The sequence below is a fragment of the Cynocephalus volans genome, chromosome 10 (assembly GCF_027409185.1).
Source record: "Cynocephalus volans isolate mCynVol1 chromosome 10, mCynVol1.pri, whole genome shotgun sequence".
Taxonomy (NCBI): Eukaryota; Metazoa; Chordata; class Mammalia; order Dermoptera; family Cynocephalidae; genus Cynocephalus; species Cynocephalus volans.
Window position 1 is genome coordinate 23220325 of NC_084469.1, and position 21209 is coordinate 23241533.

General features: G+C 47.9%; 1 protein-coding gene across 1 annotated transcript; it reads right to left on the reverse strand.

The window, feature by feature from the left end:
- Positions 1-2526: 2526 nt before the first annotated feature.
- Positions 2527-6498, reverse strand: SPACA3 (sperm acrosome associated 3). The gene is made up of 4 exons (XM_063113120.1): positions 6270-6498; positions 5332-5490; positions 4825-4903; positions 2527-2593 (listed from the first exon to the last, which is right to left on the reverse strand). Exons 1-4 carry the CDS (start codon positions 6454-6456, stop codon positions 2527-2529), a joined length of 492 nt encoding a protein of 163 aa, XP_062969190.1. The 5' UTR covers positions 6457-6498.
- Positions 6499-21209: the final 14711 nt, after the last annotated feature.

The following is a 21209-nucleotide window of genomic DNA, read 5'->3' on the forward strand; positions in this document are numbered from 1 at the left end:
GTAGGGGTACATGCTGTGACAGTAAGACATTGACAAGGAAGGGTGAGGCTCTTCTAGCTATGGTGGTCAGAGAAGTCACTCTGTGGAGGCGAATTGAAAATGAGACCTGCCTGGAGAGAAAGGCATAGCCACTCAAAGATCCGAGGAAATGGCATTCCAGGAAGACAGAAGCACAAGTGCAAAGGCCCTGTGGTAGAAACAGTTTGTCGTGTTCAAAGGATAGAGTTCATTAGCTGGAACGGAACCATAGGGGAAGAATGGCAAGTGATGGTGAAAGGTAGGCGGCAGCATGCCTCTCACCGCTCGGCGCTGTGCTGGCAGCACAGAGGAAGGGTTTCTAGAGATTTTAAGAGGGTAAAGTGGGCAGGACTTAATGACTGCTGGAACGTGGGGCAAGAGTGTGGTATAAAAGCAGGGAGACACCAGGACATAGCCGGCTTACTCTAGCCAAACTTAGTGCTTCACTTAGGAACTGGGCTCTGAGCCTACAGCTCCTCTGGCTTCCACTTCCAGGAGGGCCTGGCACTATGTAAGCCTCACCACAGGTGAGGCCTCCCTGGCTTTGTCAGGGCACTCTTCCCTGGATGCTCTTTCTCCATCTCTACCTGCTGCTGGTCAACCACCCAGCGAGACTTCCAGGGTCCCTTATCCAGGCACAACCCCTGCCCAGCCCCACCTCAAGGGGCCCTGAGGCCATTATGCCAGCCCAGAACCTCCAAATCCTTTTAACAACTCTCCCTTTGGTTCCAAGAGCCTCACTGCACCTGCTCCAGGGCTCTTCTCCCAGACGAACTGAATGGGACCCTGTAGCGCACCCATGCAATGCAGCCACAGAAGTCTGAAGGGCAGCTGCAGTACGAGAGGGCACAAATCACTCAGAGATGGATGGGCCATGGGTCATTGGCCAGGTGACCCACAACAACCATCCTTCAGCAACGTGCAGCAACTGAGAGCACACGTGGAGTCGTATTGACCTGGGGGCAGATTTAACTCCCCAAGCCTGTTTCCTTATCCTTAGAGTGGGGACTTTAATGGTACCTACATCACAGTTATTGTCAGGGTCTAAATTAGATCATGCATGGCACGTGGTAGACATACAGTGTTTGCTTTAATATTAAAAAGAGAGCAGGCTCTCCCTGCCTGTGACTTAACGAGAGCGGATCCATTGGTCGTCGACACCCCACTGCCAGCAAGTCCTTCACCACTGTCCACTTGGCATGAGCAGCTCTTGGGTTCCGTCATCGCCTTGAACAGATCGGCAGAGGGAGGAAGTGTCCTGCCTCACCACTGTGGATGCTCTGGTGTTTGCTGACCCCGCTGACCCCAGGGCATTCAGAGCTGGCAGGCCAGTCGGGGTGGGGGTGGCCAACATTGTAGTCCCCTCTTCTCCACAGCAGTCCCAGCCATGCCTCAGCCCACAGTTCAGTTGCAGCATTCTTTGAAGTCTTTCCAGAAGAATCCACAATCCAAACTCAGGGCCCAGCCTTCTCACACATCACTCCATCTCCATCGCTGCTCTTTCCACCACATCCACTGTGACCCTGAGACTGCCCACCTTCCTCCTCAGACTCAGTCATCCCGGGTTAATGGGGGACAGCACTGCCCCTTTCTGAGCTTCCACATACTGAGGAAGGCAGAGAACTGCTCTGGCTGTGCAATTTGCTGCCCAAAAGCCCCCGGTACCCCCACGCCATCCTCCAGCCTCCTAGCAGGGGTCGGCAGTGTGTGGGGACTTCCTCCTCCAGGAAGTGGCCTCATCACTGTCGGCAGCACTTGAACTTCCCAGCATGGTAGGGCACTGGAGAGCAGGGTGAGGGGGAAGCAGAAGCCCCTGCTGGTCATTCCTCTCCAGTCACCGAGCACCCCCCTGTGATGGCAGGAGTACGTTGGCAGTCACCAGCTGCAGGGCCAAGGCACGGTGGCCACTGTCTGCAACCAGAGCCACAGAAAATAAGTGTCCCAATAACCTTCCCAAACAAGCCAGAGGCTCACAATACCAGACCCAGCTAGGGCTGCCAGGTAAAATACAGAACACCCAGTCAGATTTGAATTTCAGATACACAACAAATAATTTTTTAATATAAGTTTGTCCCATACAAAATTTAGGACATATGTATACTTTAAGTTATTCATTGTGTATCCAAAATTCAAATGTACCTGGGATATCCTGTTTTGTTATTGATGTTTGCTTGTTTTTTATTTATTAGTTTGGCAATCCTAGACCCAAAACTTGCCAGGTGTGGGCAAGGAAGGCACTAACCCCCCCCCTCCCAGGCCACCAGAAAAGGGGGCAAGGCTTGTGTGGCAGGATTGTTGGAGTCCACCTGAAGCCCAGACCAGGTGGACAGGTGAGGTGAGGAAACACCGAGATGCTTTGGCTCCAATGTGGCCCCTGCAAGTAGACTAGAGAACCACATATGTGTTAAACTAAACTTTATTCCTGGGCTTGTCTTCCCAAGCCTGGGTCAGAAACCAAACCACATTTCTCAGCCTGCTGTGCGTGGCCTGGTCCATCCAGAGAGGATGCTAGTAGTCACAGCCATCCACCCAGTCGCTGAGGTCCTTGCCCTGGCAGTGATGCCTCCAGGCCTCCCTGAGGAAGAAGAACAGGGCAGAGGAGAGACCTCATCAGCTGCAGCCCCTGTTGCTGCTCAAAGGAGACCGTGGGCTCTAACCTAGTAGGGAGGCAAGGACGGGCTGGCGAGGAAGGGGACAAGGAAACTGAGCTAACAAGCAAGGAATCCCCTAGGAGAAATGTTTTTTAAAGGAAGAGAATGGCCCTAAAAATGTCATTTATCTAGCCTCCTTATTTTACCACTGGAGACACAATGCTCAAGTTCACGCTGAAGTTGTGGCAAAGGCCTAGAGCCCCGGAGTCTGGAGCCGCAGCCCAATGCTTTTTTCCTACACCCTGCTGCTTCTGGTGACAATGATACCACCTTCCTCTGTATAGCACTTTACAGTTTACACAGCACTGTCACACCCATCACTCAGTTATCACCAACCCTCCACTTCCACCCAGCAGCCCTATCAGATAGTCTGGGCAGATATTTTGTTCCCTGTTTTCCAAATGAAAAATTCAGACTGAGGTGCACAGTTACATACCCAAGGTTCACAGCTAGTAAATGACAGAACTGTGCCCACACCCAACCCTCCTTGGCTGCCAGTCTGGGTCTTTCACATGTTGGTTATTACAGTTCATAGGTTCTTTTAGGACTGTTACCTTGTTCCAGCTCACAGCTGACATCTTGAGGAAGATAAGCAAGATTGTAAGGTCCTAGGGTCCCAAATTCCCAGAGGCCCCAAGCTTTTATAACTCATGTCCTCTATGATGTCAACGCCAAAGAGCCCAATGATCGAGAGTGCCTCTAAAGGACCTCTATACATCTATCAGCCAGGAGTGATTGATCAGTTTGTTTGTGTCTTCCACTAGACTGTGAGATCCTTGGGGGCAAAGACAGGCCTCGGCTGTCCACATGAGTCCTCAGTGCATGTGTGGACAAACAAACAACACTCTGCCCGCCTTCTGGGACCACTTCCTGTCATCAGCTTCAACCACATCCCAGGGGCTATCCATGCCATGAATTTACTCCCGGTGTAAAAAAGAGAGCTGTTCCTTGATTTAACCCAAAAGGACTGGTTTCTTCCATTCCAGGGTGGTGGCCCCTAGTCCTTAAGCCTTTGGCTCAGTGCCTGCACCTGCAGTAACCTTCCTGATTTTACAGACGTGTGTGATGGCCTGCTGAACCTGCCTCATCCTGGACTCGGTTCCTAAGCTTCAACTCTTCTCACACCAGCACATCCCCAAAACCGTAGCCATTTCAGGGCCCATCTCTGGACCCTCTCTAGAGTCAGAGTGATTTTTACCTCCTCCTTGCCCTCTTGGGCCTCCTGTCACCTGTTCCTATTCCTCCTCCACAGCCTCTCATCCCCAGCCCCTCTCCTGTCCATCACCAGTGCGATCGTCCCAGTACAAGTCCTTTAAGCTCTTGTCTGGACTCCTGCAAAGCCATCACATTGGTCCTCCCAGCCTCAACTCTTCTCCTTCCTTCTGCTCTTGAGCTGACATTCAAATTTCCTTCCCAGCCTTAGCACCTGTCACACCTGTCCAATGTCCTGGTGCCCCAGCCACCTTGAGCTTTTTACCTTGTTCAGATTCTGCCCCACCCTGCTGGTCTGTCACCCAGAAATGTGAGTAAAAGGGAGGTTAGAGACACTAAGTAGTGAAACTCCCATCAAAAGTGGCTGAGAAGCTACAGGCAACTGGCTCAGAGGTACCTGTGTGAACCCATGATCTAGTCCAATGTCCCATGCAATGCTCATCCGACTCCCTTGCCTACATCTTCAAAGGCCACCTTGTTGGAAGGAGGTAGGAAAAGAGAAGGCTGACAGGGCCAGGCTCCAGAGCCCCTACCCATTCCTCAAGCAGAGAACCTCTTCTTCCACCTGTGTACATCTCGGGATTTTACATAACTTAGTGTTCGTACAAAAGAGGCCTCAGTTTAAAAAAACAAAACTTCTTAGACCTAGTCTAGAGGACCTGTAGGCAGACATCCCAACACAAGCAAACCTTGGAAAAGCCAGGCCATGCTGTGTGGCTGTGAGGCCTCCGATGAATCACTGTGCTCCCAGGAACTCAGTGTGTCCTCTGTAAATACCTCAAGGGTGGTAATTCCTACCACGGTGAGTTGTTGTCAGGGTTAGATCATGGAGCCATGGAATGGTGTCTGGGACAAAGTGGGTACTCAGAAGAGGTTAGTTTCCTGCTGCTGTCTGCTAGTCCTGGCCACACCACCTTGTGGGGCTCTAGCCCAAGTTACTTACCAGGAGCCCAGACCCTGGGGCTCTTGGGCTATCTTCATGGCACATATAACAGTATCCTTGAGGTTAGGATTCAACAAGTCTGGGGTGGGAGGCAGAGAAACACAGTGAAGGAACATGGGCAGAGCTGGACATCCAGAGTCTGTCTCTCTGTTTCTCTCTCTCTCTTTCACACACACATGCACACACACACCCTCCTCCTTCCTAAATCCAGTCCTTTCTCTTGGCCACTCCAAAAGCACAGCTACCACTCTGTCCCTTTCCCCCTCCATCAGAAACAATCCTCCCTCCATTCCTGTAGCTCTAAGGCCAGTCTGCCATCTGGGACACAAGACCAGATTTATGGAGAACCCACCCTCATCACTTGCCCCATCTGCCTGTCCTCGGTAGGCCCAGCAGGTTGGCGGGGGGGAATCCACAGTCAGACATAAAGGCAGGGAGCAAACGAAACTGGGAAGAAGCCCGATGCAGGGCCCAAACCCGCTAGCCCTGGGCCAGGGCCCAGCCTACCGAAGCAGTACATCTTGCACATGTTGGGGGTGCCGGGGTTGAGGTTTCTGCACCACTTTCGGCTGCTGATCTGGAAGATGCCGTTGTTGGTGCTTCCGTCAGCCTCGTGGTCCACAGCAGCTGTGTTGAAGCCGCTTGCAAAGTAAGCAAGGCAGATCCCTGCACAGGGCAGAGCACAGGCCTGTGGGTCAGACAGTAAAGACCAGAGTGCTCACAGTGCAGGCCCCACACTGTGGCTCTACCTACCTCACCTACCTCAGGTGATAAGGGCAGATGCCCTCCCACCTGCCTTGCAGATGACTCAGTCCAGGCCCAGAGGGGCAAAATGACTTGCCCAAGGTCACATACAGCTACTAAACAGCAGCAGTCAGGCCTGGACCTCAGGCTGCCTGATGCCTAGCTAGCAATCTTCCCACTTTCTCATCGCTCAGCACTTAGCAGGGCCCAAAAAGTTTGCTGAATGAATTACAAGAGCTAAATCTTTAGAGACAAGATTAGGAAGACATAGGTGTGATCTATATAAGGGGCTGGAACTAGACAAGAAATCAGTCCAGGTGTGACTGAATTTCATACATGGCTTCCCAAAACTGCCACCAGCTTAAAAAGTTTGGCATTACTGATTTATTCAGTTTGCCTTTTCCAAATTTCAGTAGGAATGCCTGACCCTCATGGCCATGACCAAGTTTAGGGCACTAAGCTGTTCTTTTCCTTTGACTCCCGACTTCACCAGCAGGGGAAGTGAAGGGTGATTCCAATCTGGCTGCCTGTTGCCTGCCTACTGTGTATTGAACTCAGCGCCAGGTGTTCTCCACCTGTCTTTCCCTATAATCCTCGCTTTAGAGATGAGAACTCCCAAAGCCACACCCCCTAAATGAGAAGGAGATGAGGTGGGGAGGAGCCGGGGCCAGCCGGGGCCAGCCGGGGGAAGGGGTTCTCACAGTCAGCCAGGCTGTATCCCCGGTACCCATCCAGACCGAAGTCCTGGAGTGCTCTGGCCAGCTCACAGCGACTGTAGACCTTGGCCTCGCTGGAGGCAAGCAGGCAGCTGAACAGAGAGATGCAGGCCAGCAACATGACCCCAGGCAGGCACAGCCACCTTCTGGGAACCCAGCTCCTGGTTTCCATGTGGGACACAGAGGTGGAGCCCCCACCACTCTGGCTCAGAGCTGAGCTGTGGGATGGCTGGCAGTCCTGGTGTCCGCTCACAGATGGCTTACTCCTTGGAAGAAGAGACAGGGCCTGAGTGTACCCCTGGGAAACACGGAGAAGGGTGGGCAGAAGACGAGGCTCCAACAGTGTGTATCAACACCTTGTGCCCTGAGGAAGCATCAGCCATGCCCCCCCCACCCAGAGCCTGGGGAGGGGCCCGAGACCAGCCCCTCCCTTTCCCATCCTGCTTCACACCACCCTGGCCCAGCAGCTGAGGGAAGAAGCGGGGAAACGGGGAAGAATACTAACATATTCTGAGCTCCATACTACATGCTAGGCATTATTTAGTCCTGAGGGCCAAGATTTCACAACTAGGAAGGGTCAAAGTTTGGACTGAGACCAAAGTTTCTATGAACCCAAAGCCCCACTGGGATACGGCCATGAGCATGTTCCCAGAGGGCATGAGCCGAGAAGTGTCATTTGTGTAAATCAATCCCTAAGCCCAATTAGCAAGGGACCTCCCTTCCAGCACTGAGCCTCCATCTCCTGGCCTTTACTGAAACCAGGTCCCACCAGAGCACAGCTACCCTGTAGCTCTCTCAGAGAAAAGCTGCTCTTTGTCCTGCACACAAGGCCCCAGGGCAGTACTGAAAGTCTCCTTCATCCCCACCACCCCTTCGAAACCACAGCCTTGCAAAACCCCTTCTCCCCTGAAGCTGCCCTGTCCTGTTTAGTTTGCCCTCCAAGCCTCTCATCACTGACTCTATGAGGCAGTCCTCAAGGTCATAGAGGACATTAGCACCTGGTTCCCTGAGTCTCATGGCTCCTTCACCTCCACTCTGTCTCAGCCACCCACTCTCATGGCCTTGTCGTCCCTGCATCTTGTCATCGCCGATATTACGCACCTGTGCAACCTTCTATTTTATTATCTGTCTAGCCATCGCTGCTGACATTTCTTCCCCCAGCCCTCATGACCTCCACCCCACCACACCTGCTCTCCGCCTTCACAGAGTCCAAAACTGGTTGTGCAACCTCACAAATGGGTGTCGCAGTGGACCCTGATTGCCATTGAGGGTGACAGGTGGTTAAGGGCTGGCTTTGCAGCAAAACTTGCCCAGCTCGGCTCCTTACCACATCTCTGACTTTGGACACTCTCTAATCTTCATTTTCTTCCTCTATAAAGCGAAGAAATTAATAACACCTGCCTCATATGACAGTTGAAAGTACATGAGAAAAGGCATGGAAAGAAAGTGGCTCTTTGCACTAAAAATAGATTCATTGTTATTTCTGCTATGAACTACGACTGGCACTAGCACTAATGCTCATCTTTGGTCAGCTTTCTCTCTCTCATCTCCTTCAGAGGGTGTTCAAAACCCTCATCACTGTCCTCCAGCACCCCAGCCCCTGCCCCAGAAGAGGACCTTCCCTCCTGCGGCACTGGGGAGAGCAAGGTGACCGCACGTGGGACTGCACAGAGTCGCTCAGACGCCCTCAGCTCATCCCCTGGTGAGGGGGCAAACTGCCTCCACTCAATCCAGCCCCTCTTTCCCGAGCTCCAGATTTCGTCCCACGCGCTCTCTGAGCCTCGTGCCGCTGGTCACCCCTCCTCCCCCAGCATCATCAGGACCCCTCCTCTACCTGCTCCTCCTTCCTGTGCATGTACAGACATGCTAGGGTCTCCAGCTCCAAAAATACCTTCCCTTCTTTCTTATCCTTATCTCTACTGACCTCTTTCCCTCTCTTCTCATCCAGACTTGTGGGGGGGCATTTCCACTTTCTCGCCTCCCATTTGTTTTTCAGTGTGGTGCGGTTTGGCTTCCCCAACCCCACCTGGCACCTGACTCCGCCCTGCTGGCTCCCGCAGACCCTCCTCAGCTAGCTCTTGCAGGAGCCCTCTCTTCTGTCCTCAGCTCTCTTCTGCTGCAGGACATCCTCTGGGCAACCCTGCTGCTGCCCCCACGTGCAGGCCGCCGACCTCCTCGCGTGCGGTCCCCCGAGCAGCAGACCTCATACACAACCGCCTCCTGGACATCTCCATGCAAATATCCCACAGTCACCTCAAACTAAACACGTCTAAAAGAGAACTAATGCTCCCACCAGAATCCACTCTTCCTTACGTCTTCCCTTTCTGGGTTTAGAACATTATGGGCCAGCCATTCATCCCAGCTAGAAATATGGATGTCATTCTTCATTCCTACTTCTTCACTACATCCACCACTCATGCCCAGCCCATCAGTCCCAGAGTCCTGCTGATGCCACCTGCCCTCCCAGCGCAGCATCTTTCCCTAAGCTCAGACCACCATCAAGGCTTCCCTTAGGGTCTTCCTGTACCCAGTCTTGACACCTCTTCCAAGCTATCCTATACACATCCACCAGAGTGAATTTTTTAAACAAAAAGCCTAGCCACATCACACCCTTTGGTGGCTCCCACCAGCACCGCTCCTAAGCAGGGCCCACAGGCCCTCCTTGACCCAGCCCTGCTGCCCTCTCTCTGACTCTAAGTTCCAATAATGCCACATTGTTCGCTCATGGTGATCCTGCTGTCTAGAACATTAACCCTCTCCTCTCCTTCACATGGTTAACTCTTACACATACTTCAAGGGTCACATCAGAGGTGAGCTCCCCAGGGAGACTCTCCTGGCAGGCCCCGCTCCCAACACTCTGACAGCACCGACCTTCTATCCTCCCTCTGTCACACTAGACTGTAATATATACCAGTCTTTCCCATAGTGGCCAGGTCTTACTGATTGTCATAGCCTGAGAGTCAAGTAGAGTTGCTGGGATGAGTGGCTGCCCAGGGGATGCTTCTTAAACTAAAGAACATGAAGTCCTGGCCACAAGACCATAGCCCTTCTCATCAAAGTGTAGGGAATGGGGGGGCAGGAGACAGTGAATCCTGCTGAGTTCTTAAAATCCATCAGACACTGTGCCAGGCCTTTTCTGGATGTTTTCTAACTTAATCTTATCTAATCCTCTCAGCAATTCAAGAGGAATAGGATTAATATCCCTAAATCATAGATAAGGAAACCAACTTGACTGCTACCCAGTGGCTGTTTTTGATTTTTTGTAGTAAAGTGACTTAAAGGTAATTTCATCCTGAGCATTTCACAGCAGTCATGTCTGATTCAGAGAGCGGAGGCCTGCAAGGAAAGAAAACACTTTCTCTCCTCTTCTCTCTCTCTCTCTCTCTCTCTCTCTCTCTCTCTCTCTCAGCTTGTCCCTCTCCCAGGCCAGGATCTCCCCCTCTCTCACCACCACCTTGCTTTTTCAAGCCCCTCTCTGGTCAGACCAACCCAGGGCCCTGGTGAACAGCTCTGGGAAGAGTGGAAGAGGGCTCACTTATCAAGAGTCCTCCCCACCAGAGCTGAAGCAGTGGTGACAGTGGCAGCAGCAGCAGTGGCCCCCCAGCACGCTGTGAGTCCCAGCACCCAGTGCTAGGAGAATGATGGGAGGGCGGGCTCCAAACTGCATGGGGCCTTCTAGAACTCCCAGATCTGTGAGCTCAGCTTCTAGAACCAGCTCCACCCATGGAGCTATGACAAGCCCACCTGATGCCCTCAATTTCAGGGTCTAGGGACACTTAAGAGATATTTAATCCCAACCCCTCTTGCCCACGTCTGTGTACACACACACACACACACACACACACACACACACACACACACACCACTTTGAGGATGAATCTTCCCGTCCCAACAGAGCCTCCAGGTGACTATCCAGGCATGACAGCACATACCCACTGTCTCCTCAGGCAGCCCATCTCACCGTTGAACTCTTTGACTGGCAGAAAGTTCTTCTTCCTTAATGCTAAGCCATCTGGATGATGACTGTTCAGTGTGGACAGGCCCAGGATGGAGGTTATGCTGTTAACCCTAAAGACTGAGGGGCAAAGAAGTGAAACAAAGGGCTTCTGGTACCCGTCCACATCTGAGCTCCACAGCAACCCCTGCTTGAAGGTCATGTGGCACAGCAGCTAGAGCATAGGCTTTGGGGTCAGGCTGGATGACCCAGAGAAAGTGGCTTAACCTCTCTGTTTCCTCAGTTCAACTTAGAATTTTTCAACTTTATGAAGGTGGGAAAGCAACACACATTCAGTAGAAACTGTACTTCAAGTACCTATATAACCATTCTGTTTTTCACTTTCAGTACAATAGTCAATAAATTATATGAGATATTCAACACTTTATTATAAAATAGGCTTTGTGTTAGATGATTTTGCCCAACTGTAGGCTAATGTAAGGGTTCTAAGCACATTTAAGGTAGGCTAGACTGAGCTGTGATGTTTGGTTAGTTAGGTGTATTAAATGCATTTGCAGCTTTTGATATTTTCAACTTAACGAAGGGTTTATCAGGATGTAACCCCATCATAAGTCAAGGAATACCTGTACCTGCCTCACAGGGTACTAGGAGGACTCAATGAAACAGCTACAAAGTGTTCAGTACCTCAGGGGCTCAATAAATAGCAGCAATTCCAGAGCAAAGCACAGCCATCAATATGTTTCACTGCACCATGTTGACCCTACCGACCTGGACCCACAGCAGACCAACCGAGGTAGAATCTTTAGAATCAACGGTTGGCCCAGCATCATCAGCATCAGTATTTACTTTTCTTTTCTTCTTCCTCTTCCTCTTCCTCTTCCTCTTCTTTACTGTTGCAGCGAGAACACTTAACAGAAGATCTGCCTTCTTAAGAGTAAAGTATTTTACTGTTGACTATAGTTACAATGTTGTACAGCAGATCTCTACAGCTTATTCATCTTGCTCGACTGAATCTTTATGCCCATTATTTAGTAAATCTGCATTTCCCCCTCCACCCCCAGTACCCCAGTAACCGCCATTCCACTTTTTGATTTTATGAATTCGACCACTCTAGGTACAACATATGAATGGGATCATTTGTCTTTCTGTGACTGGCTTATTTTACTCAGCACAATGTCCTCAAGTTTCATCCATATTGTTGCATATTGCAGAATTTCCCTCTTTTTTAAGGCTGAATAGTATTCCACCATGTGCATATACCACATTTTCTTTAACTATTCATCTGGGAGTGGACAGTTGTTTCCACATTTTATTGTGAGCGCTGCAATGAACAAGGGGGTGCTGATATCTCTTTGGACTCCTGATTTCACTTCTTTTGAATAAATACCCATAAGTGGGATTGCTGGTTTATATGGTGGCTCTATTTTTAATTTTTTGAGGAATCTCCACACTGTTTTCCATAAAAGCTGCACCATTTGCATTCCCACCCAGGGTGCACAAGCGCTCCTATTTCTCTGTACCCTCGCCAGCGTTTGTTGTCTTTTGTTTTTTTGATCACACTATCCTACAGGTGTGCAGCGATGTTTCATTGTGGTTTTGCTTTGCATTTCCCCAACGACTAGTAACATTCAGAATTTTGTCATATGCCTGTTGGCCATTTGTATGTCTTCTTTGAAGAAATGTCTAACTGTCATCAGTATGTCTTAAAAGCTCCCCAGATGACTCCAGTGTGCAGCCAGGCTTAAGCCTTTATTCTGGGGAAGGAGCTCTGGACTCGAGGTAGAAAACCTGAGTTTAATTTCTTGCTCCACCCCTGACAAGTACAGCTCCATGTTCATCATTAAAGTGGAGTCATTACCCTGCCCCACCCACATAACCTTGATCACTATTCTTCATCTCCCCAAACCTCGTTTTCCTCCTCTGTGAAATGGAAATAATAATCCTCCCTCCCTCCTAGGGTGGTGGTGAAGCTCGGCTGTCTCGATGCCTGAAGACGCTTACCGCTTGAATCAGTACATTTTAGCTATTCTTTTTATTGCCTGGCCCTTGATGGTGATTCTGTCTAGTTGAGTTTTGGGGGTTTGCTACATCAGTCTGCTTCTACTATTTTATCACTTCTTTTTATTGAGTAATCTTTCAGCTTATTTTATTTTATTGTGTGTTTTGTTATTTCCCGGTTGATTTTCACTTTTAAATGGGGAACAAGAAACAGCAGCTCAAAAGGGACAGTTATGAGGGCAGATGGGGCCCTAATCGGGGATTGGCAGGTCTTTATTTCTCTGCTGAGCTCTGCAGAAGTTGTTCATTTCCCCCAAAGCAAGCTCAGATTCTTGACCACATTCTAGCAAAGATCCTCCCCTGGCTCCCTCCAAGTTTAAGTTCTCCAGCAGCCTCTCTTACATTACTGGTCCTCAGCCCTGGTGGCACTGTAGAAAAAATACTGACTCCTGGGCTCCACTCCAGGCCAATTACATCAAAATCTCCGGGGTTAGGGCCCAGCCATCAGCATTTTTGTTAACACTCCCACATGATTCCAGAGTGCCACGAGGGCTGAACACCACTGTTTCCAAACTTCTTAATATTTTGCTTTCATGCTTTATACGGTATTATACATGTCAAACCCAGCCTTTCTGCTCCCACTCCCTGGCTAGCGTCTAGCCCTCCTTACAGTGTTGCTGGAGCTTGACTTCCTCCCCCAGACTTCTTGGGCTGACTTGGGCATCTCCTCCATTTTTTCACAATATCCAGTGTTCATTTACAGTCACCACATCTATCATATCTATCAGTATCTTCTGTCAGTATCTTCTATCTATCACTCTATCAGTATCTTCTTTCTCCATCATTCCTCCAGACTAGCAGATGCCTGATGTGTCTCTCATGTCTGTATATCCAGTGTCGAGGACAAAGATAAAGAATGCTGGATAAGTAAAGAAATGAACAAAAATCACCTCCTCCGTTGATTCAGAAGAAACTTAGCGTAGAGGATTCAGTCAGGAGCATGCTGAGGCTGGCCCCAAAGTCACTGTGGACGGTGAAAACATGAGTCCTCTTTTGACCATACGTAGGGAGAGCCTGGATCTCCTAGATAAAGACCCTCACCCAATCTCGTCCAAACTTCAGGCTTTGAAAACAGAATTAACCTCTTCTCCATGGGTTGTTCCCTGTTCTTTCATCAGTGGTCACGGTGTGTGGCCTGACCATATGACATTGTTGTCAGGAGGACTAACGTGTGCAAAGTCACTTACCCTAATTAGTCTCACACCCCCATAGCCTTTCGGTGTTGTGTCTCCTTTTTCATTCTGTCTTCCCCATGTGATGGCTAATTTTATGTGTCCCTTTGACTGGGCCACAGGCTATTTGGTCAAACATTATTCTGGGTTGTTTCTGCGAGCATGTTTTTGGATGAGATTTACATTTAAGTTGGTAGACTGAGTAAAGCAGCTTGACCTTCCTTATGAGCGTGGGCCTCATCCAATCCACGGAAGGCTTGAGTAGTAGAAAAGGCTGGCCCTGCCCAAGTAAGAGAGAATTCTTCCTGCATGACAGCTTCCAACTGAAACATCGGCTTCTTTTCCTGCCTTCAGACTCAAACTGGAACATTGGCTCTTTCTGCATCTTGAGTCTTCCAGCCTTCAGACAAGAATTATGCTATAGGATCTTTGGGTTGTCAGGCACTCAGACTCAGACTAGAACTACACCATCAGTTCTCCTGGGTCTCCAACTTGCCAACTCACCCTGCAGGTCTTGAGACTTGCCTCCAGAATTGCATAAACGAGTTCCTTATAATAAGTCTCTCTCTCTCTCTCTCTCTCTCTCCACCCCTCTCCATATATATATGTATGTATGTATGTATGTATGTGTGTGTGTGTGTAGATGTAGATGTATATAACACACATATACATATAATACACACACACACATCCTATTGGTTCTGTTTCTCCAGAGAACCCTGACTGCTACACCCCTCATGTGAGGTTGGTAGAAAATCATCTAATAGTTGTCAAGTCCCTCAATCCATGTTAATTCCCTTCCTTGACCTGGTGCCACTACAGGCTGACATTCTCCCCTCCCCTCCTATGACCTGTGGCTTCTGCAGCAGGGGGCAGCAGGCTGAGGACTGCCAGACCCAGGCTGGAGTCCCAGTTTCACAGGGATTACTAGCTCTGAGACCTTGCCAGGCTCATTAGCCTTGCTGAGCCTCAGTATCTTCACTTGTAAAGCAAAAAGAACCGCCACCCCAGGGGGTTAAGAGGATTGATGAGATAACACGCAAAGCGTCTTCAACAGTACCTGGCACCGAGCAGATGCTCAATAAAAGGCAGAGTTTAACTATTGTTATTTGGGGAGTGAGGAAACAATGAAACCATACTTTTGAGAACTACACTTGAATTGTCAAAAAAAGACTCTGAGCTAGGGCCTAAAAGATGTTGCATAGTAACAGCATGAGCTTGTTTTAACTGATCAGAGCCTTTTCCTTATTGGAATTTGTGCCATGTTGGCCCTTACCAAAGTCACAAGATCTCTGGATAAGCAGAGAATTATTCTACCCACATGCATTTTCCTGGACTTATATCCCAGGGATCTTCTCTCAGGGAAATTGATATGGCCTAAAGAAAAAGGAAAAAGATGAATCTCGGAAAAAGGCTTGTTCCTCCCTTTCATACTGCCATTCCCATCCTGATCCCCTTCCGAGATCAAAGCTGGTTCTTCCCTATCTGTTCCCACCACTCCGGCTGATGCCCTCACCATATCTTTTTTTTTTTTTTTTGACCGGTAAGGGGATCGTAACCCTTGGCTCGGTATCGTCTGCACCACGCTCAGCCAGTGAGCGCACCGGCCATCCCTATATAGGATCCAAACCCACGGCCTCGGCGCCACCAGCGCCACACTCTCCCGAGTGAGCCACGGGGCCAGGCCCCTCACCATATCTTATCTGGGACTGCAGTCATCTCCTAACTGGCCTCTCTGTACCAGAGGGTTCCTTTTAAATGACAGACTGAATACACTACTCCCCATTTTTAAAGCTTTCAGCTGGGCCCCCATCACTTGCAGGAAAAGGTCAGTCAATTCAGTTCAGCATCCCAGATGGTCCTCCATGTCTGTCCTCTCCCACTTCCCCAGCCTCACCTCCCAACACTTCTCCTACCCCTGTCCCACCCCCTGGGCTCTGGAGTTCTGAACTACCAACGCTTTCCCAAATTTATCTGCCTAAAAGCCCTTCCTCATTGGGTACCAGATAAATTAATTATATCCTTCAAAATCAGCCCAGCATTATACCTTATGCAGAAAGAGTTAATCCAACACTCTACCTATGAACCTTCCAATCTATTTTCTTGCCTTTGCACCTTGAGTTTATCCCTGTCATAGAATTACCACATTGCACTGTAATTTATGGTGTACATGACTATGGCCCTGTTGGTGAGTTTATTCTAGAGCAAGAGCAGGTTATATTTTATCTCTGTATTTCCTTGACCTATTTAATGGGTAAAGCACAGAGAAGATACTGAAGAGAGGTTAAATTAATATATTTACAAACACATTCTCACTGTATCTTGATTGGGGAGGTGGGCGCACAAATCAACACGTTACAAAATGAATTAGAACTATACACACATTATAGCAATTTCAATGTCCTGATTTTACTATTATACAATATTTATGTAAGATTAACCATTGGGGGAAACTGGATGAAGGGTATGTGGGATCTCTGTACAATTTTTGCAACTTCCTGTGAATCTATAGTTACTTGAAAATAAAAATTTCTTAAAAAGGAAAAACACACACAAGCTAGTTTTACTGTTCTGATTAATCTAATGAAATAATTGGAAGTGAGAGGCTGTCAACTCCAGAAGTTTTCACAAAGTGTAATTTAAGATCATTTACAATTGACTAGCTAGGAGATTAATGATTACAACAGGAACATAACCCAGGTGTGCTTCAACATCTGGGTGCTTTAGAATTGTAACAAGCTTCTGCTCCAAAGACCTCCACACCAGTGCCTCCATGTGTAGACCCCTGAGTAGAATTAATTAGGTCAGTGCAGTTGTGGGAGCTAAACAGGTCAGCTATGAGGAAACACCTGAGAAAAACATACAGCTTCACCTGCACTACCTGACCAGCTAGAAAGAGTGGATGGAAGAAAACTGCTTGGCTGACCCACAACTTTGGGAAGCCAGGAGATCTAAATATCTGAGTCAGTGCCCTTAGCAACTTGGGAACCCTAAAAAGCTGGAGGTGCTAAGAGGTAAGGCTTTTGGTAAACTGACACCTTCAAAAGCTGAAGGCCTTTACAAACCCAGGGCCTCTAAACCCCTGATATTCCAACCAGACTAGGATAACAACCTAATGAATGACTTCAAGAGCCTAGAGCCCTAAGGGCCTGGGGCCCCTAAAAACTGATGTCTCTAATAACTTGGGGCCTTTGAGAACTATGACGCCTTTAATAAATTGAACATTTGAATAACCTGGGGCTTTTAACAACCCGAGACCTATAATAAACTGACACTCTTAGCAACTTGGGTTGCCTAGCAACCTGGGGACTCTAATTATCAGAGACTCCTAGCAACCAGGAAGGTTACATAACCTGGGGTCCCTGTACACATCCAACCCTGGACCCAGACTGCCTCTCACTCTTGCACTGGCTGAACACTGAATCTTGACATGCAGTGTGACCTAAGAGATAGAACCAGAATTGGAAACCAAAGACCCACATTTAACGTTCTGATTTTGTCACTTACTAACTGTATATCCTGTGGCTTAACCTTCCTGATCATCAGTTTCCTTATATATAAAATAAGAATGATAATTATAGTATCTAGCTCATAAATTATTATCAGCATCAAGTAAAAAGTTTTATGGGAAGGCATTTTAACGGCTATAGAAATGCACGTTGCTGTTTTTGACTGTACCCTAGATCCTCACATCCAAACACAAACGACATTCCATCAATTTTACTTGCAAAATATCTTTTCCATCTATTCCAGCTCCATTGCCACCACCAAAGCCTCAGGACCCTCCACTTTATTATCTATTTTTCCCCCAGTTATTTTCACAGAACAGGCCTTATTATGTCACTTTTGCCAAGGCTTCCATGGACTCCCCCTTGCTCTTGAGGTCAAGTTCAAACTCTTTAGCATGGTATATAAACATTTCATGATCAGGCCCTATCTTTCCAGCTTCATCTTCAATCATTCTCCCAACCCCTATTTTCTTCCTTTACACCTAAAACAAATCTGAGAGGAGGGTGTTATCATCTCAGTTTCACAGGTAATGAAAGTAGGGCTGAAAGAAGTACATACGATCCTTGAAGCAGTAATTTAAAACCACATCTGACTCCAAAACCCAAGTTCTTTGACTTAAACCCCAAGATCCATCACTGCCTCTTGGAAGGTTCCAAAAATGAGATTCTCTGGTTACTGTCTTAAAACAACTTCGGTCTTGTCCCAAAGCCCCTTCACCCTCTTCTGCAGAAGCCATGGGACACTTTCGCTTTGGTGGAGCCTGAGGTTTTACCACCAGGAGGCGCTCTCCTTGCACACACGCAAAAACACACACACACCGCAGATCTAAGAGATTATTGAGACCACACCCAGTGATGCTTAACCTGTGGCCCATCTCATTTTGCCATTTGGCTCATGATGTGATTATAAGATAAATGGTTGAAAGTCTGCCTCTACATTGCTGCTCCTTGAAAAGATCCAGTTATTAATATTTTAGTGGCTAAAAAGTTATTTTTATTATATCCTTCGTGTCAATAAAACAGACTAATCTGAGTTCTAAGAATATACATTTTCCTCTATTGAACTCAATAAAACTACTGTCATTTTTAATTAAAATAAATGTGACCTGTAAACATCTTTATTTGCCCTGTTTCATTCTCAAGGTTGGGGATGGGAGAAAGCTGAGTGGAACAGTGGGGAGACTGCTCATCACTGGTGCAGTCCAATGTCCTCATTTTATGAACCTGGGGACAACGATCCCCAGAGGAGAAGCGAATTGCTCAAGGGCCCACAGGAGGAAAGAGCCAGCGCTCTTTCAGATCTAACTTTTCCAGAACGTAACTCTGTACTAATACACTCCCCTTGTAATTGACAGAGAGTACATAGAGAAGCCCTCTGATATTATTGCTCACAGGCGCAGAGTGCAAACGGAGTGAGCCCAGGTATTCCATGGGGCTCCTTGCGGTACATGGGAGAGAAATCATACTTGCTCTATGGGTGTGTTCAGCCCTCTGAGCTTCTATGTCTTCCTCTGTGAAATGGGGATAATGATATGTATCTCTCGAAGGTCTGTTTTGCTGCTCTCTTCCCTCTGGCACCTTCCATACAATTCCTGAGATCAGTTCTTTCCAGGCTGAGAGCCGGGCCCCCAGCAGGGCTCTCTCAAGGTGCAGGTCGGGAGAGGACAGACTTCTCCACTTAGCAGCCAAAAGCGATCTCCCTCCCACACCGCAAGGGAAGAGCTGAGCTCCAAGTCCATGCTGTTCAGTGGGCCTGAAGGGGTATCATATACAGCAGTGATTCTCAACTGGGGGGGGGTTTGCCCCCCAGGGGATGCTTGGTGATGTCTAAAGACAATTTGGGTTCTCACAACTGGCAGGCGGGGGAGGGGAGAGAATGCTACTGGCATTTGGTGAGGAGAAATCAGGGCTGCTGTCTTCTACAACACACAGGACAGCCCCCCACAATAAATAATTATCCAGCCCAAAATGTCCGTAGTGCCAAGGTAGAGACATCCTGAAACACAGCACAGACCAGTCTAGTTCCCTCTCTTCTCCTATCCTCTATGGGATGTTAAACAGGCTTTGTCATTTCTCTAGGCCATATTCAGTTTCCTGACCTGTGCAATGAGACCATCTGATTTGGTGATCTATGGGATCCCTCCTAAGGCCACCACCCTCTAGCTATGCTTCCTAGTCACCAGCCTCTTGTTGTTTAGGGTATGTTGAGTCTCCATAAGCAAAAAAGAGAGTATCCCTGCCTCCATTTCTTTAACTATAAAAATTTCTACATTGGTATGAGAAGAAAAAGGGCATAATGTGTGTAAATTGCCTTACACATAGTAGGTGCTTAATAAACATTTGTCTTTTTAAAAAATCATCATAATGGATCAACATGGAAAAAAATTCAAGGGAACTGTGATTTATTGAAAAGTGTCATTCACCAGCTCCAGGGCAGAAGGGCCTTTGAGCCAAGAGAATTGCATTTTTTCAGAACGTTCCAAGAGGCAATGATAGATCTTGGGCTTTGCAGACAGTCTAGTGAGGTGGAAAGAACTTGGGTGTGGAGATACACAGACCTGCTTTTAGGCCTCTAACCCGTCCTTAGGAGAAATATTTCTGTCAGAAAGATAAAAGGATCCCATTGAAAGAATCATTTCAACAGCTCCAGTCTTTGATGCCAACTCTGACATAAGTTCAAACTCCTCCTCTGCCTTTCTTGCAGAGTGACCTAATTGTCAGCAGGGATGATAATAATGCAAATCAGTTAGGAGCCTGTGAATTTCAAGTGAGATCAAGCATTCAGTAAGTGCTTAATAAATGTTAGCTATCGTTGTTGTGCTCCAAGAGCCACAGGTGGGTCAGTCACTGTACTGCCCGGCTAGGATCAAGCAAGTGCATTCTTATTTAAGATTTCCATGAGAAATCACAAAACACTGTCAAACACTATTAATGGGTCCATGAGAAAGATAATTGGTGGCCTCTGCTTACCCTCCCACCTATACACACACACACACACACACATACACACACACACACACACACACACACACACCATTTTACGTACAGGAAAGCTAACATTGGACATTTGATCAAGATAAGGATCTGTTATGGTCTGAAGGATGGGGATATAAACTTGTGTTTTTCCAGTACCTTCTCCCTCCCTCCACTGTAGTGCTAAGAACACAACCATCAAAAGAGACTAAAATGATTGCTCTTGACCACTGAAAGTGGGAAAGCCATCATCCTAACCCCAGTGCCTCCATAAAGAAAGCAATCTTATAAAACAGAATCTGTCCCATGCTTAAGCCAAGACCATCTTTTATTGATTAAAGGTCAACAAGAATGTAGATAAACCATGCAGAGACCTAACATTCTGAAATGCCAAGTCCTAAGGCTAAAAGTCTGAAACCAGTCATTCAAAATACAAGGAGATGAAACCCTGGAAGAATGATCAGGACCTAAGCCGCTCTGCTGGATCTGAAATCCAGATTGCCCACATCCCGCAAAGGCACTCCCACAGAGAGGGCTGAAATTGAACTCTGAACTGATGCTTCTTAATACACAGTCCTGCAAACATGCAGAGTTAATGGGACTGTAAGTAAGGCAGATCCATGAACTCTGAAGTGTGTATTCCAGCTGCCGAGAGTAGTGAGAGAGTCATCAGGCTTGACAAGAGACAAAGAGATGGACAGGAAGACAGAGGAGACAAAAGGGGACAGAGCCACCCACATGAGAAAGAGGTAAGCAGCAGCTCCCAGTTTTGGTTCTTAACTTTCTAAATAAAGTGAAAACTGGCTCTTCTCCTGGGTAGTCCTTCATTTCTCCCAAGAAGGTAGTTCACAAGGTGAAGTGAGTTCAAGGGTGAAAGCAGCACAAGTCAGTAAAGCTGCCTGGCTAGGATTGAGGGCACAGGAACCAAATATCCAGCCACAGCTGAGCAGCCAGATGTGCAGAAGTTGGTCCTGGAAAATCTATCCACATGGAAAAAGACCTCACCCACAAGTAGTAGGAAAGAAAACAGGTATCTGGCCCTGTTTTCTTGTTTGTCACTATCTTCTCAGTGCCTACCCCAGATGCTGGTACATAATAGGTGCTTCATAAACATTTGGAGAATGAATGAATGCAAGATAAAACCCCAAGACTTTATCTTGATAAACGCCAAGTCCACTCACCTCCTCTCCACCATCCTGCCCTATAGGAAAGAGAAGGGATGCCATTGCCTTTCTCGTGACTTCCCAGGGTAGTTTTT

Bases quoted from the DNA above. Each gene is read 5' to 3' on its own strand.
- SPACA3 (XM_063113120.1), bottom strand. From the start codon at position 6,456: ATGGAAACCAGGAGCTGGGTTCCCAGAAGGTGGCTGTGCCTGCCTGGG. The intron at 4,904-5,331 runs GTAGGCTGGGCC...CTCCCACCCCAG, and splicing joins GTGCAAGATGTACTGCTTCG to ACTTGTTGAATCCTAACCTC. The intron at 2,594-4,824 runs GTAAGTAACTTG...CTTCTTCCTCAG, and splicing joins CCCCAGGGTCTGGGCTCCTG to GGAGGCCTGGAGGCATCACT.